The sequence below is a fragment of the Polyodon spathula genome, chromosome 6, assembly GCF_017654505.1.
Source record: "Polyodon spathula isolate WHYD16114869_AA chromosome 6, ASM1765450v1, whole genome shotgun sequence".
Classification (NCBI taxonomy): Eukaryota; Metazoa; Chordata; class Actinopteri; order Acipenseriformes; family Polyodontidae; genus Polyodon; species Polyodon spathula.
The window spans coordinates 27593996-27612600 of NC_054539.1; the positions used below are offsets into that span (position 1 = coordinate 27593996).

Here is an 18605-nt window from a genome sequence, read left to right on the forward strand (position 1 = left end):
ACGACTCATTCAATTATAAGCAATGAATAAATTTCCTGGTGGTGGTGTAGGTGAGGGCACCTCATAATCAAATAAAGGGCCATCACTTTAACCTGCTCACACACACACAAGACACACACAGACACATACAGAGACAAAAAAAAATAACCCTACATAATATTTAGCACATTATGCCTGTAAAACATTCACATAACTAAAACAAATAGGTTACAAATATGTAAATATGAATTTGTGATATACAGTACTGAAGCCACTTCTTTAAGGGATGTGTGTTATTTATTCACAACTCAATCAATAAGCTTGCTATAACATGTGATACTGATGAATACATCAACTATCAGAGTGCAGGTATTTAATACAGACCTAAATACCTGCCTAAATACAGACCCTAGCTGTTAAACTTAATGATTGATCAGGATCCTTTTAGGATATAGCTAATGAGCTAGCCAAGAACATTACTATTCAAGCTAAAGACTTTCGCTCTACCACTTCTGTTGTACTTTTCTTTAAGTACAGTATAGCAGAAACACCAATAAGAGCGCAGCTAATAACCTGCTCCCTACTGTGTAAGAAATGCTCCATTCCTGCAGCTGTACAGCACGTGGAGAATATACATGAAAAATAAATCTGTAGAAGCAACATGGAGACTTTTAAACCTGGATATGATGACTGAAACAGAAAATGATATACAAAATATATATATATATATATATATATATATATATATATATATATATATATATATATATATATATATATATATATATATCTACTAGCTGACTCTGTTGGCACAAAACGTGGTTGTTAGTCCTTAATCAGAGTTGGGAGATTTTGAACAGAGTGTTTAATTATGAATTTGTGTACATTTTGTATAGACTGTGTTTCATGATACATGATTATTGTTGTGCCCCGAAGTCACATACTATACATGGCAAGCTCACTTCTCACGGAACTATTTGTTTCATTTTCCCAAAGCTTTTACAGTTTAACCCCATTGAGAGACTTGGAACAGGAGTAGCCGGGGTGGAGGAGATTAAATCTCACCCATTCTTCAGCACGGTGGACTGGCCAAGCTAGCTGAGTGGATCGCTTGGATAACAGTGTATCATTAGCCCCAGCTGATGAACTAAGCCACATAGAAATAAAACCTGCCATACATACACAAGAGAACACATGAATACCGTAAAAACCGGTGTATAAGTTTCCCCCCTTTTTAGCACCCCCTAAAATACATAGATAATACTTATACAAAGGTTTTTACAGTAAATATGCTATTATCTGTGTAATTGTAATATTGCATCAATAATGATAATGATTCATGGTTTTGCTTGAGTTCTGAAGTAACGAATTGTACTATTTAAATACATTTAAATTTCTGCAGAAAGACTGTGCATACAGCTCTGTATCAGGTGCAACAACTTGCATACTTAGTAGACATTATAGATTTAAAAATACTTATTGTGTGCAGACATGCTAAAATCAGATCTTCATCCTAATACCAAACTTTTTTTAAAAAATAAATTAATATAACAGCCTATAAACTGAACACTCTAACTTTCTGAAATTGAGTTTACACAAGTTACTATACAGATTAAAAAATGTAAACACAGATGTTCACATGCCACTGGCCAACACTATGCCATTACTTAAAGGACTGGTATCTGCCATGTACATTTTCTAATGAGATTAATTACCCTTTCATATCTGTTCTGTATGATTCTGTATTGAAGTTTAAAGACTGCAGAGCTCATCTGAGAAAGGCAGACTTAGTTTTACAGCAATTGTAAAGTAGGCCACATCAGTCACCAGCAAAGTGCTGGTGCTAAGAATCTTATTGTTATTAACTTAATGAAATGATTGACTCCCACGGCTGGTTTTTTTCCCCCCACATAAAATGGTCCCTTTCTTTAGTTGCAGAGAGCACTGTATAGAGAGTACATAATTTTCATAGGATTGTTTATTTAAAAAAAAATCAAATGTTATGAAATTACCTCAACTTTATATTCACTTATGAACACAATAGGGGCACTGGGACGTGTAGCACTAATTGAAATGTGTGGTCGTTTTGGTAACTAAGGTCTACCAATATGTTGCTGCTTCCTTCAGACGCTTTGATTCTTATAGAGGTTTGCCGTAGGGGTGAAGTTAACTGGAATGTAAATGAAATTACATTATCTTCAATATGCAGTTCTGAAGGTGCGCTTTGAATTAAAATGATACTTAACAGCCTATCAATGTGTACCACTCTTATTTTATCAATCGAACCACAGGTATTTTATCTGTTTAACTAAATTGCCTCCGTTTCAGAATCTAGAGCCAAAAGACCTTTCAGCTATATTACTCTCTGGAGTCAGTTGTGAGTATGAATGGTCATTTATTTAGTACATCCCTCCAATAATCTGCTCAAATGGCAGCCAATTCAACCAACTGATAGTGTAAAGTACCTTAACGCTAGCCTGCACTCTGTAGAGGGAGGCGTAGCCATCGTCTGATTGGTATACCTTGGTATATACAAAAAAAATAATTGTGTGTTTGTATATATGCAGTTAACCAGATTCTTTTAAAATATCTAAGGGGAGAAGTCGCAAATTGGCACATTCATTGTACTGAATGACACTGATCATGTCACAGGACCTTTTATAAAAATGTTGTGCACCTTGTACATGACTGTATATAACTTATAAGAGTGACTGTGCAATTGACATTGTGACATAGCTGAACTTTATAGTAATTCACTAAATATGTATGTACTGTAACAGTGTGGGGAGAAAAGTATCAGTATTTTATTATTATTTGTGTATTATTATACTAAACACACTATATGGAGCAGTAGTCAGTCTTGAAAGTTAAAGTAAATCTTAATAAATTTATGAATGAAAAGAGTGTGTCCGTTTTGAATGGGAATGGAGAGTGGCGGCAGTCTGGTGTTAAAGTCTGAGCCTTGTGACCAGTGGCTGACTGGATTAAATCACAGTGACAGTGATGCTGACACTCACAGCTGCTGACAAGAGCACTTCTGAGTATCACTGCTTGACTGTAACTGGCAAGACAGAGTAGTGGAGCTGCCCTGGGGCCTGGATAATACTACCCAGCATTGACAAGCTGCAGTTTTTCTTGGGGTGCAAGCCATTCTCCTGGTAAACTAGTCTCTGGAAGACAACTAACTTGTGCATATCAGGTGTTTCATCATATAGTGAAAATAATGTCATCCATCCTAACATTTACCAGATATGTACAATTGCTACAACAGTTAGCTTTTCAAAGTGTGCTACAATGTACTTTTAATGATCTTAAGTAGCGTTTCATCTCAATACCACTGCCCTTTAGAAGAATATTACATTCTGATTTATTGAAGACCCACTCCTATAAAACCTACTGTGTCTAAAACCACTATCGAATCATATTTAATAGAAATAAAATATGTTCTTGCTTAGTGATTTATGACTCGTATGCAAATATGAACTACTGACTGAGTAAAAATGCAATTTGATGTATATGTTAAGGAATCTTGATAATGAAGGTTGGAGCAGGAATGCTGCCTTTCACAAAATTGAACGGATGTACCATTTGCAGAAATGAACCATTTTATTGCAGCATTCTTATTTTTTCATAAATGTCGAGTCCTATGTAGGCCTATCTTTAACAACTTCTGTTCTCTGTATGTTGTTTAGCATTGAGATGTGGTAAATATTAAAGTCTGACATTGTTTAAAGATGGCACTGACATAAAAAATAAAAAAATATTCAAAGTAAGAAAAATTATGCGAAAAACAGCAACAGTCTAGTTCATTTCTGCAAAAAATACCCTATCGTAGGTACATTAAACATGAAACAACTTCTATAGTAAATACATTTTTGGTTGTCATTTGTAGGCAAAATTCCCCTGTTAAAGACTTGTCTTGCTTTTGCACTTGCTTCAAAATGTGCCCCCCCCCCCCTTTTGCAAGAGTGTACTAGGGGGTGTACAGTATATTGAGCCACTAATTATTGGAAAGATATACAACAGATGTCCATATAAATATAACAGTTTTTTTCTGACAGAAGAAATTAGTTATACTGCATGAAATAAAGTATCTGAGAACCCCCTGCTGCTGCTTGATTCACTGCTTTCATAAAAATACCCATCATACCTGTCTCAAGATACCCACTGCCTGTTTTTTCTGTCTGGAGGCTTTTTACCCTTCTGTGGGGAGTCTTAACCTGGGAGCCATTGGAGGTCTCATTGTACCATACCTGGTAGTACACCAATGTGATTAGATTTGACTTTTTCCTCTTTCTCATGTATCTATTGATCACTTTTCCCAGTTGGAGCTGCTCACTTGAAGTATAGCTCTAATTCATTTGGTGTTTGTTTTCCACTAATGCAATTCAGATTCAACCTGGACTGCTTCTAAATGACTCAAGCAGTGGCTAGGGTTTTCCTGGCTACTTTATGACATGTAGTATACAGCTCACAGATTATGATTCGGATACAGTATATTTAAATCAAATTTGGGATATCTTTTTATTTGTGTATTTTGAAAAATAAAATTGATTCAGACCTGTAAATGTGAAGCCAGAGCCAGTCAAGAAAAAAAGAAAGGCTGCCTTGGAATTGCATAATGAAAGGGCATTTAAGTGCCATTCTGATGAAAAAATAAAACATGGCAGATAACCACATCTTTTAAAATTTATAGAACAGCTTTTTTAAAGTGCCTTCATTAAGATCAATCGGTGCTTTCAATAACTAAAGTTTGGTGAAAGTCTGCGCAATATGTAGTGTGTATTATTAATAGAAACATACTGCTGTTTTCCATTAAAAATGCAATACACCTTAATCATAACAATATGATGTCACTTCCTCCTTGTCTTGTGGTCAGAACAGTGTTTGCAGGTTATACAGGAAACCAGTACAGACCAGACCAACAAACAACTGCTCTGCATGTAAAATAGGTAATTGATGCTCCAGTTTTTGTTTTACTTGTTACATATATTATACATAATTTCCTCTATTCATTAAATCATCAAGTTTTCTTCTCGTAATTTACAGTAAAACGGGTGTCTCCTGGAGAATTAGATAACACGATGGCTCTCAACTAAAGTAGTGTAATGTGATCTCTGTTGATTATCCACACTCCAATGTGGTGATTAGGCTCCTTCTCCTGTTTTTGAAATGAAGATTCTAACATTTCATGTTTAATAGTAAGGACTGCCAAGTTATGTATACCATCACAAGTAAATATTGAATCCCAAGTGAGTCTGTCTTTTAATCTCATTATTCTGCTAATTACTTCAGCTAATTACTGTGAACTCATCCTGTTGAGATATATTGTTTGCTGCAAAAGGCAGTTGCTGAATTTGATCGAACTTTGCATGGCCTTGTGTTAAAATACATTTTTTTCCACATTTTTACACTTAGATCACATGACAGGTGTATTAAGGGTTATTGATATTTAACTTATTTATATTCATATTTATGTACTGTGTGTTTCTTTCTTAGTTTATGTTAAGGTGAATTTGTGAAGATACATGTAACATGTTTTGTTTGTCAAATAAATACAATACAAAATGTCCCTGAGGTATTCTTTTAAATTGAATTGTAGCCATGTCCAGGAAAATTAGCTTCAACGTTCCTAGCAGCAAAGACAACACCCTGGTTTTGCATATCCATTGAAGAAGGGTACCATCAGCACAGTGCTCTTGTACACTATGACAGGGTGCTGGAAGATATAACAGTATGATGACAGAATGTATACAACAGGAAGTTGACCTGAGGCAGGTATCAAACCTGTGACCTCGTGGACCCCAGAGGGGGGTGCTATCACTGAGCCACCAGCACTTTGGAAAACTTGTGATTCACATAGCGTTTTGTCACACGTGTTGTATGACCTTTATATCAGATGGCTCACAGACATAATTTTGTTTCTCAGATGCTCTGTATACAGTACAATAGCTTAGCCTTAAGTTACCAACAAACTCCGTCTAAGAACTGTGGGCATTGTCTGCAGCGTCTGTCATTGCCTTAATGAGTATAGACTAAGGCTTTTCTTGAGTTTATCCTTTTGCCATGTAATTAAATTAAACGTAAAACTTGACTGTAAAGGCCCACAGCCAGGACTGAAGAAAAGTGTCTTTTGCAGACAGGTGGCCGTCACATCCAGGATACACTGCATGTAAGCACAATGGGCCGAAAAAGAAAGGCAGTTACTATGCAGGTGCTTTCAATGAATAGTCAACTTCATTGAGTTATATCTCCTCTCAAAACAAACCAGTGCTTTTCAATTTTCAATTCCTTTTATAGAAAGCAACAAGATTGTACAAGTAAATGTTTTGTTTAAAGAAGCATGTGGTGTGAATGTCCTTTTGATAAGAACATAATTTGTTATTTTCCCTCCATGCTTAGCCATGGTGTTGGATGTGTTTTCAAAGGACAGTTGCGCAATAAGCAATGAAATTACATTGGGAGCAGGTAGAATAAGGTCAGGTCAGTTAAACATCTATACACAATTAAAACAGTATTTCTCTGTATTGACTTTATATTAAGTAATTTCACCTTCTGTGGCCAGCCATTGAGCAGTACCATCTGTGAACTACATTAGGACAGCCGTAAATCAGCTACAGATATCTTAAAATGAATTCCAGATATCGGCAATTCAATTTAAAATATCTAAAAATTCGCTTACAGATCTCCCCGTTCCCCCTTTCAGGATATCTGAAAATCATTTGTGGTTATCTTATATTTCTCCAAAGTACTTTAAGGTAATCTGTAAGCCATTTTAAGATATTTAAAATTCAATTAGAGCTATCTTAAATGACATTGAAGATAGAAATATTAAACTTCTTTAAAGACATCATAAATTGACAAAAGGTCAGGTAACAAATATGTAGAAATAAAATATCACAAAGCAAATAACAGATATAATGTCAAGATAAATTAATTGCTATATTGAGCAAGTTTTAGTTAATTTAATTTGTACAGCCATATAAAATTGGCAAACTTATGTAACACAATTCCTTGAATTGACAGATCCAGCATGGAAAATTTTATTCACAGTAGAGTCTGCTGAATGATTTTAAACTGGATTTAATTTTTTAATCTTGCAATTAATAAAATTGAAACTGAATGGCTGGGTGAGTCACACTGTTTGAAATTCACGCATTGCTAAACAGATGCAAAATTTGACCCAAGGAAAATAATCATCTGAATTGCTGTTTAATTTAAGTTTTCAATAAATTTTATCATCCATACATTGTACTTGTTACAGTAAACAAAGTAATTTGGGGGATCTTGAGTTATTTAGCCATCCTCTATACAGAGGTGGTCAAGCTGCGGTTCACAAGTCGCATGCAGCTCCCGATGAAATACTGGGTAGCTTGAATAAAGCTTGAATAAACTGAAGAAAGAATATTAAACAAAAATGATAAAGAAAAGAGAGAAAGCAAAAATAAACACAAGAAGTTTATTATTTTTGTTCTCTGTATTAATCCGTGTTTATTATTCTTTCTTCTCTCCTGTTCTCTCTCTCGTTACTTTGAGCCTGCATGTTCACTGCAAGGACATTTAGTCCACATGTGTATTTCGATCACCTTGAGTGAAAGCTGGATGTGCAATTGAAAGCGAATTTCATCATTTTGAATTAATTTAAGTGCTTGTTCCTTATGTGGAGACAATGGCACTGAGCAAACCATTCACGAGTAATAAACAAAAGTATGAGGCTTTAAGCCAGAATGGAAGGAAGTGTTTGCTTTTACTGAAAACAGTGGTAAACCTGTGTTTCACCTGCAACACATCGCTTAGCCTGTACAAGGTGAGCAACTTCGAACGCCATTATGAAACAAATCACAACACATTTCCATCTGACTATCCTCCTGGATCAGACTTGAGGAGAAACAAGCTAGCCTCTTTAAAGGCACACTTCAGCAGTCAGCAGGCCCAAGATGTTCATGGACATCAGAGACGGGAGAATCGCCACCAATCAGGGGCTGTGCCAGTGTCACCAGTTGCAACAGTGTTGGCAGAATCAAGGGACGAGGTGTTGCAACTTCAGGGGATCGAGAGTGGGAAGCCGTGTCTGCTTGGGATTGGTGGCTGGTGCACCTGGGGCATGCCCTGGACACAGAAATAAGTAGTGGACTGCTGCTGTTGAGCTATGAAGAGAGAGAGAGACACTAGCTGGAGAGTTAGAGAAAGAAAGTGAGAAACCACGGGAAAGAGCAAAAGAGAAGCGGGATTAGAAAGTACCAGAGTCTGCATTTAATGGTTGTAGCACTCGGCTGCAACAATATGTTTTGGGACTTGCTTTTATTTTTTTTGTAGTATTTTGTCACAGTCTGAGTAGCACTATGCTGCTCAGCTATAATTTTACCATTGCACGCTTAACCTGCCCAGTGTAGGGTCCCGGCTTAATAAACCGTGAATTCGAGAACCTGGAATTCCAGAGTGAGCCTACTTTATTTCCATGCAACGTTACATTATATTTACATACCTTACATCTCGTCATGAGCAGGTACTGCAATCCCTTTAAAAATAAATACAGTGCATTTGTTGGACACAATGCACCCAAAGTATTTCATACACGCAGCAGATAGAAAAGAAAAAAGCTTATTTTTTATGAAAACCGAGCATTCAGATCTTCAAAGGAAGAGCTTGCCAAAAAGAATCCTTACAGAAATGTATCTTTTATGTGGTGTTTTTGGTGAAATCAGGGCAGTATTTTGCTGCCATTAAGTGATAACTGTTGTACATTATAATGTTCGAGAGAATTAAAACAATGCTAGTATTTAAAATGTCTGGCTCGCAAACATTTCTTGTTTTACAGAGTGCGGCTCTCGGCCATATGAAAATGTTGGTATGTGGCTCATAGGGTCAGGAAGTTTAGCCACTCCTGCTCTATTAAAATAAATGTTCCATACAAAACAACATTTACAAACATCTATCAAAGGACCACTTTTATATAGGTTTATATGATGCAAAATACATTTTACATACTGCATAAGTAACATGTACTGGTTTTCCACTTGGGAGGACAATACAGCAAGTGCAGTTGCAGACATCTCTTATGATTTTATGCTACGACAAAGCCACCTTCCAATTCATACGTTTGTCCTCGTCTATGCCTTATAAGCCATTGGCCAGAAGCAAGAACTCAACAGCAGGTTGATTTTTGCAACTATGAGCCAGGCTTGACTTTGAGGCGTAGTCCTTGGTTCCAACACCATTAGATCACTTCTACTTCTTGTGCTGCTTGAGCTTCAGGTGCCTCAGGCATCTAACGCCTTTTAAGAGCCATCACTAAAAATGCAGGATTAATTCATTTCCTTTGAGGCTCTGTGTTTTGGCATGGAGAAAGCACTGTAACAGCTTGCTTGAAAAAGGTGACATTTCTCAGTATGCAAAGTAACAGGAAAAATCCTTCCGGGAAAGAAAAAGTTCCTCAAAGCCCTGCACCTTTTGACTTTGCTTGGAGTAAAACAGATGCTAACAGCCTTATTTATGGTATAAATGGCAGTGCTGCTGAAGTTACTGAAAGATTCCTAATGAATAGTTTGTCAAAGTTACTAAGCGAGGTTTTAAAACCATGTCCTTCTGAAACCCTAGAACTGTCAGAGCCAGTTATTTATAATGGCAGCTGACGTTTGGCAGGTTAATGAATGATCGAATAAAGTCGATGGCTCTGTTTATGCCAGTGGAACACAAGCAGGACACTGTGGTACAGCTTTGCTTTTCAAGAAAATGAAAGTAGGAGAGGGAGGAACTGGTTTATTGACGGGGCTCAAGGTGAAGTGATACTGAAACGATTCCCCTGTGCTGCTTCTTGTTCAGTTAAGCTAATTGGAATTTGGCTTTGCTTGGGAAGCCATGCCTTTCAGTCAAACATTGTATGTTTGTAGCCTTCATACAAACAGACACAAATAATAAATAACAGGTGCACCAGGAGAGGATTTAAATTAATATTTTAGTACCAATAAGCTCTGCATCACAGATACATATCTATCTCTTTTCAGACACATTTTTTTTTTAATTTAATTATTAGAAATGTTTACTGTAGGGTTCAAGAAGCCCTACCAATGCTTTTAATAACAAGTATCCATTATAAAGTATAGCATAGATGGGAAATGTAATATGGTACAATGATACACGCAGTGACAGAGGGGTCATAAAGTCAAGGGGACCTCTACAACCTCTTCATATGGCTGATACATTTATTCTACCTTAGCTGTTTTGGTACATAAGAAAATAAGAAAGTTTACAAACAAGAGGAGGTCATTCGGCCCATCTTGCTCGTTTGGTTAGTAGCTTATTGATCGCAGAATCTCATCAAGCAGCTTCTTGAAGGATCCCAGGGTGTCGGCTTCAACAACATTACTGGGGAGTGGGCTCCAGATTTCCACGATTCTCTGTAAAAAAGTGCCTCCTATTTTCTGTTCTGAATGCCCCTTTATCTAATCTCTACTTGTGACCCCTGGTCTTTGTTTCTTTTTTCATGTCGAAAAAGTCCCTTGGGTCGACATTGTCAATACCTTTTAAAATTTTGAATGCTTGAATCAGTTTGTCTTCTTTGATCAAGACTGAATAGATTCCATTCTTTAAGCCTGTCTGCATATGACATGCCTTTAAACCCGGAATAATTCTGATCGCTCTTCTTTGCACTCTTTCTAGAGCAACAATATCCTTTTTGTAGCAAGGGGAACTGAACACAATATTCTAGATGAGGTCTTACTAATGCATTGTAAAGTTTTAACATTACTTCCCTTGATTTAAATCCAACACTTTTCACTATATATCCGAGCATCTTGCTGGCCTTTTTTATAGCTTCCCCACCTTGTCTAGATGAAGACATTTCTGAGTCAACAAAAACTCCTAGGTCTTCTTCATAGATTCCTTCTCCAATTTCAGTATCTCCCGTATTATATTTATAATGCACATTTTTATTTCCTGCGTGCAGTACCTTACACTTTTCTCTATTAAATAATTGTTCTCTACAAATTTGTTTTGCCAGATTAAGTTAATATCAATTAGAATCCTGTTATATATGACTTATTGGGTAATAAAGCAGAGGTATTTGTCACTTTAAATGTAAACATATTGCCGTTTTCAGTGGATGTACTAAATTGAATTGAAATTCTCCCACGTATACAGTAGGGCAATACAGGGATATTCACAACACTGCAATCTATTTAGACTGATCTACAATCAGTAGTGTGTAAAAGTGTTTAGTGCATTGTGCTATGTGTTGTTTAGTTCACATATTTTCCTGATGAAATCAACTCTGCTCGTTGTCATTTATGTCCATTCCCCTTTAAGTAGTATTAAAAGAGTTTGATACTGCCCACACAGTGGTAGCCATGACCAGCTATAAAAAATATAGCTTTTTTTCATTTTTTTGTTATACAAAAAAAATAAAAAATAAAACAATGTCATTAAAATATTTAATTGCATGCAGGTTATCCTTTTCATTAAAAAGTACACAAACAAGAGTAATCTAACTTTAAAGCTTTGGTACAACATACTGCTGGTTAATTTTTCAATCTGGGAAGTGGGTGAAAGACGGACCTATATAAAACAGCCTGGACAGGGCACATTTCGATCAATGCTGATATTTTATGTCTTTGTGAAAAGGAATATGCGATATATCCTATGATACAGGTAGGTCTCCCTTTGTTTGTCAAACTGTGTCACAAACAAATCTAGGCTTTTTAGATCTCTTTACCCCATTCCCTACTTGCATGATATTGTAAGGTACTAAAAACAGATCATTCGTCATTTAGAAAATAAAACGCTTCCTTATGTGAAATTCAATTTTAGATACAATGCTGATAACTTTGTTTTTTTAATTGTAGGTTTTTATTGGTTTAATTAGACTATACAGTAGAACCTGTCATGTCTGATCCTGTAAGATACCTTACCCTCTATTAACAGATGGACCTGTGGCATGTGTAATTTGCACATGTTGTTACCAACTGAACGGTACTGATGGAAACTGATCAATGCTATTATAGGTAAATTCAGCTCAGCAAGACAGAATGGATTCAGTTGCAGATAAAAAAAAAAATAAATAAATAAAGATGGTGTATTTGGGAATTCAGTTTCACTTTTTACATGCTGTCACTTCCCACAACTGGCCAGTTTATCTATGTTAAATAAAGGTAAACAAGAAAGCAAGGGATTAGTTACTGTACCATTAAAAAGCTGAAACAAGATTTGTTTGCAAATACTGTATTACAGTACTTGTTTTACAATAAGTTCCACCGATTTCCTTTTATAGTACGCGTACTCGTACTTCATAAAATGGCTTGGATAAATTAAGTGCTGTGATTGGCTGAACAAGATCACATTACTGTGCGGTAATAATTGTCTTACCGCACAACTATGACATCACAGACCAACTTACTTACTTGATCTATTAATATTACTATGCCTTAATAGTAAGAATTATTTAAACAGTGTTTCTGTAGGTAAAAATGTCAACATACAACTGAAACAACATTTAAATCACTCAACAATCTGTTTTTTTTAAATCTCTGGCACTAAGAATTACAGAAAAACTAACAAATATACTGTGATATTTATTCAGTCAGAGAACAGAACAAAGAAAACTCAGAGGTAAGCAGTAGCAGTAACACTATTCAAAAGCCATCTGAGAAATCACCATGCAAGTCTTACTCACATGTATACTGTATATGCAGAAGTGGCATCTACTTATTAAACTAAATAGCACCTTATAAAACTGACTAGCGAGTGTGCAATATTTAAACTCGACACAACCGATACATCTAACCGCTACTCTCCAATTTCAGAAACATTTAAAACATTAAAATCTCTCCTGCTCTCTGCTGACACAACCGTTTGGCTTTTAAACATGGTTGGGTTCGGCATAGAATTCTATTGTGCTCTCCGCGGACGGCAAGGACTGCGGCACTGCACAAACTGACACGGAAGTCGTTTAGTCCACATATCATCTAATGCTGGTTTACAATTTTGGGAAATTATCCCAGTTACTGGCATCAGTGTGAAAACAGCCTCAGAAATTATTGATCAGCTTCTCTTGAAGACCGCAAAGCCTGAGTAGGATCATTTCCTACAAAAAAAACAAACTAAACAAAAAAAACACTCTGAAGCCCCTCCCTCGAGTTCTAGTGCAGTGCAGTGTTTGTCTGTTCCATGAATCCTCCCTCAGATGTGGGAAATCAGTCTGCTTTCAATTCACAAATGTCATTTCATCTTGGAAAATCTAACTATAAATTACAGTATTCAATGTAATGTTTACTGCAAATAAAAAAAGTACCAAATAGATGTTACAATCATGGCCGTAACTAGCTATGAAGACACCGAGGTAGTGTCCTCGGTTGTTTTTTTGCATCATCAATGCTGATGCGCATGTAAAAATTCTGGTAAAGTACAAAAAAGACTCCTTCATTCTCTCTGTTGGTTTGCTGTGTAACAGAGATTTGCAGTCTGAATAGTAAATAACAAGCAGTCATCAGCTACAGCTTGAAACCTCAGTGTGACCTCGGTACAATGGCAGCTCTGGTTACAGTCAAACGGTCTTCAGGGACTATTTTTTCTCAGTGGAAGGATACATAATATATATATATATATATATATATATATATATATATATATATATATATATATATATATATATATATATATAATAAAAAAGCAAGATTCGTAATATTTAAAAATTATTTAAAAAAAAAAAAAAAAAATGTAGCCATTTTATAAGCGAAATAACCCACTCCAGGGTGTGCGGCAAGAATTGTCATACCGCACACCCTGCCGTGGGTCATTTCTTACATATCTAATGGACCCCTGGAACCAATTCAACTGGTCTTTAAGTCCACAGTGCTCCCTGCTGTTTTGTTTATTGTATTTTCTGCTTTGTTTTGCTATCTGGTGGCTTGACTAATGAAGAACAGCTGATCCAATGCTGGTCAGAAAAAAACAAGATTGCAAAGCTGTGACAGTTTTGCGTTATCGTACTGTGACAGTCTCACGATAGGTAAGTAGCTGGCTATGGCTACCACCGTGTATGAGATACCGTCTAGTTCTTACTGATACAGTACCAACACAGAGAAAAGTGTTTGCCTTTTAGGAGATCTGTAGGGGTGGTCGGTCTGCTTCACTTACACATACATATTCAATTTGAGCGTCATGTTTTCCTCCAAGGAACTCATTGACCCCCACTGTCAAATGCAGCCCTGGCGGAGTATTTTCTTGCTTAGCTCAAGTCATTTCACTTGAGGTAAAATAAGGCAAGTCACACTTACCTCATTATTTTTGTCGGAATAGCCAAAGGCTGAATTGTGAGGAGGTAATCCTCTGATACGCATTACCCAGTTATTTACAGGAAGATGCACAGTGTGGACCTGCACCCTTGACCTCTGAATCTCCGTTCTCAGTGACATCTACTTGAATCTAAATACAAAGAACAAGTCTTCAGTCCCATGCCTACAAGACCGGGCTACATTAGCGACATAAAGCAAACTTTTAAACAGTGTACCAGCAACTACTTTTGTCAGTCTAAGTCCCAGGTTTCGCATTAGTAATTATAAGACATTATTCTGAGATACTGGTAGATTTTTTTTTCTTGTATTACATAGAATTCCATAAAAGGATTCTTGATTTTTGTTAAAGGGCAAGTAGCTTCAAATTGCATTATCTTATCTTTCTACGGTTCCCTTAACTTTCATGTTTTTTCAATCATTCTTAGTGATTCGTATTGCGATGACTTAAATATATAGACTATGAGTTCAGAAGCTGCTTTTCAGTTCTAATTGTCTGCCATAGACATATGTAATGTTGACTAAATCACCAAGGTGTCTTATATTAGTAAGTGCGAGTGCACAGCACTGTAAGATACTCGAAGTACCATATTGCCTTATGCACCACACATCTATGTGATTTTCTGTGTTGCCCTTATTATATGATACAACTTGTACATTAATATGATCAATACATTTGCTGCCCAGCATACTCAAGTTGCCTATTTATTTTAAAAACACCCTGCTTTGTTTTTAAATGTTAATATATGATGGCTGCGTATCCCTTTTAACTATCTTGAGAACCATTCTTTGACACCAAGGTCCTGAGGGTGGCTCTGAAGTTAAGTCATGGTGACTAAATTATTGCACTGGCTGTAATGGGTTACTTGTATAAATGGTAGAGGATATTAATATACTCTTGATCTTGTGTAACATTTTAGTAAAAAAAAAAATCCATCCTGCTAAGAGATGAATTAACTTTTAGAGCTATAATAAAATGTGCATTGATCAGTTTCCATCTGTACAGTTCAGTTGGTAGCATCATATGTAAATGATGCCTAACATCGGTTAATAGAGGGTGTTGTATAAAGCCCCTTTCACACTGGCGTGCTCTACCAGGGTCAGGACCTGGTGTCATGCGGGTCGGCTACACGATTTCACACTGCTTTTCATAAAGCAGGGTTGACCTGGGTGGCAGATGCTTGTTACATGGAGTGACATTTAACATTTTGACCACTCTGTAAACTTTTATCACATACAAAGTATTACTGAAGTTTATGTTTTGCCATACAATGTAAATAAATTGCTCTTTCGATAACATACTGCAGCATAGGCCATTACTTACTATAATTGCTCACAACGCAAAACAATAAAATAAGCAGCATCTACTCTCAAAATAAATAAATAAATAAATGCAATTTTAAAAAATGTGGCTGGGTAATAGGGTTAAACATTAAGTTTTCACCTTTGCAACTTCTTCCATTAGCCATATGAGAAATAATTTAAGACCCCAATTATGTGGCATTTTTACATTTAATTCTTTATTTAACCTTTTCCCCATTATCTGTGTCTTTTGACGTTGCTAGGTAGCAACAAAAAATGACAGGTTTTCACCATACTACAAGTCAGTCCAACTGCTTGATAGAGTCAACTGTACTAAAAGCTACTGATGGCTCATTACCGTCCGCATCCATGAAGATTTCCTCACTGTTTTTAAACCCTATACAAAGATTTTAAATTTCATTATAGTGGGTTTACAAAACAATCATCACTATTTTAAATATAGGTATCACAAAGAATCTTGTTCCAGTTTTGTCAGTTACAATTACTAAACACTTTTTTGGGGATAAATATCCATCCCAGTCATTCTGTGCTCAGTGTGCCCAGGATGTGTTCAGGTTGGAGCCTACAGAGCTGGAAGCAATCATGGCAGCTGCCACCAGCAATGTAGTGAAGTGCCATTCACCTTTCACGAACACGAAAGCCCCAAAATAAATAAATACAAACAAGCTTGTTTGAATAAACGTTTTTGTTTTATTTTCACTGGACTAGCAGCTGTTAAACCATTGAACCGTTATGTTCTGTTGACAAAAAGATACCCGAATATTTTTAGGAAATATTTATTTAACCTGTATTTAGATTGCATATTATCCACCTTTTAACTTGACGAAAAGCTAACCATTGCTGTTACATGATGCAACAATGCTGTGTATGTATCTCTTACTATCTAGCACGTGGACCAGTACCAGTACGGATAATATGCAGCTTCATAGTAATTAAGAGAAAAAGAAACTGTTCAGTCAGTAAAAACCAAAAAAAAAAAAGAAGTTATTCCAGCTCACCTCTCTTTCTATGCTTGACAGAGTTGACAGGAGATCCTCATTACCATAGAAAATATATGGTTTGAAGTAATTACTATCTGAATATGAATGGGAATAGATCTAGGCACAGACTGCAGTGGCCTTTCACTGACAAGGTAAAACATTCTTCGCAGTTCTTATTATGATTAGTGATTATTGAAAAACTGAAAAGAGGCAACTTTAGACTGCCAGTAAACACCTGAGTGTTATACTCCTTTCAATCCTGCTAGTTAGGTATGAAAGATTATTTTTATATGTCTGAAAGGCTTAAAACCGTTTCCAAGTTATTGGATACAATGGAGGTTTTGACATCTCTTTATATGTTGAAAAAATCTCTTTTTGCATGATAAAAAAACAGTGGGTGTTTATGTCTTTACCAGCGAGGCGCATTTCCTCTCTCTAGAAGACCTTGTATTCAAAGGCCTCCCAATTAAGGATGTCAACTTTTCCTTTGTAAGGCTGTCAGACAGCAAGATATTCTATTCCTCATGATACAAAAATGAAGGCCTGTCATTTCCTAAATGTCCCATTGAGATTTGATAAAAAAACACAACTGCCAGCTCCCTTCACCCCAGTTTTGAAACATTGCTAAAATGATCAAATATGAGCGGTCGAAACTGTGGATGCTGCCAAAAAACTATTCATATATTAAATAAACGATTATACAGTAACAGCATTCTATATTGTTTTAAAAAAAAATATGTCCTGCCTTTTAAGTGATGTGCAACACAAATGGTTCTGCTTAGGATTCTGATTATGAGGAATAGCAGAATTCCCCAGGTTCTGTTTATATATTTTTTTTTTTTATAGATGACAGCTTCCTTGTACACTACATCCTGAAGTTTTCATATTTTCATAACCTGATTGAGTTGTGCTTATAATATTGTTAATAAAGTGTCAATAATAAGACATCAGTTGATTTTAAAGTATTAGTTAGCACTTATTTAACACTGTGAGCACCCTTAAACTTAGGGCCAGATATTCAGTTGTGCCTGCGAGTTACATTTAAAATGGAAGTTTTTCCTCAACTCTGGAGAAGGAAATGTATAACTATGCAAGTCCACCTACAAGAGTGAAATTCAAACAATGTTTTCCGTAAATCAGAATTTTGTTGAAAAAAAAAATTGTTGCAGGTTTTTTTTTTTTACACGTTGGTAGGAAGAGACCAGCTCCTCTACTTTTGCGCCTCTAACTGCTGAGCCCTCTGAATACGTATTTCCAAAAGCTTTGTGTTTGGTTTCAAAATGGCTTTTCACATTGTATTCCTCAACTACTCACACACATTCATTGCACAATAAGCACACTGGCTTTGCGTTCGGTATAGTTGGTAAAACAAATTATTTATTGGTCCACTCCTGTTGAATATACAATTTTCACCATCCTTTTCTCTTTTTACTAACTAGAGCAGCGCAAGACACGTTTATATCACTTAAAAAAAAGAGACTATATAAAAAAAAAAAAAACTTTTAATAGTAACATGAATAAAAAGCTAAAATTGCCCACAGAGTATGCAAGGGGCGGTGTGATCCGCACACTGCTTTGTCAGATACAAAAATAAGACACGCCTTAATCAGATGTTATACAATGTTATTGTTTTTTTAAATTTTATTTTTCATACTTATTTTAGTTCATTTTTATCCGCGGGCCTCCAGTTGAAGAGCCTTGCTCTAGTGGATATAGTTTTAGTTATATTGTATGTTTCTGTCACATAAATACTAGAAGCCAACTGATACAGCAGCTGCAAAAATACTAATTACAAGATATATGAACATATATTATGTTATACTATATCTCTTTCATGCACAAATTATCTTTAAATGGTTAAAAAAAAAAAAATCCTCTTGTATTATACCGCCAATTATTAATTTTTAAAAAAATAATAATTCTAGAGCGTGGTTAATTAAATTATTCATATGTCCTCATTTGAGGACACTGCGCAATTAAGGTTGTAGAAATACTTACATTCTATGCACAGAACACGTACACAATCAGTATTTTAGTA

At 35.9% G+C, this 18605-nt stretch overlaps 1 protein-coding gene across 3 annotated transcripts in view; it reads left to right on the top strand.

Moving 5' to 3' along the window:
* The window catches only part of LOC121317098 (ribosomal protein S6 kinase delta-1-like), a 79836-nt gene extending 74287 nt beyond the window's left edge, over positions 1-5549 (top strand). For all 3 annotated transcript variants that reach the window (XM_041252697.1, XM_041252698.1, XM_041252699.1), the window contains one exon: positions 976-5549. In XM_041252697.1, coding sequence (XP_041108631.1) covers positions 976-1077 — 102 coding nt within the window. In that variant the 3' untranslated portion in view covers positions 1078-5549. The remainder of the gene's footprint in view (positions 1-975) is intronic.
* The last annotated feature ends 13056 nt before the right edge of the window (positions 5550-18605 follow it).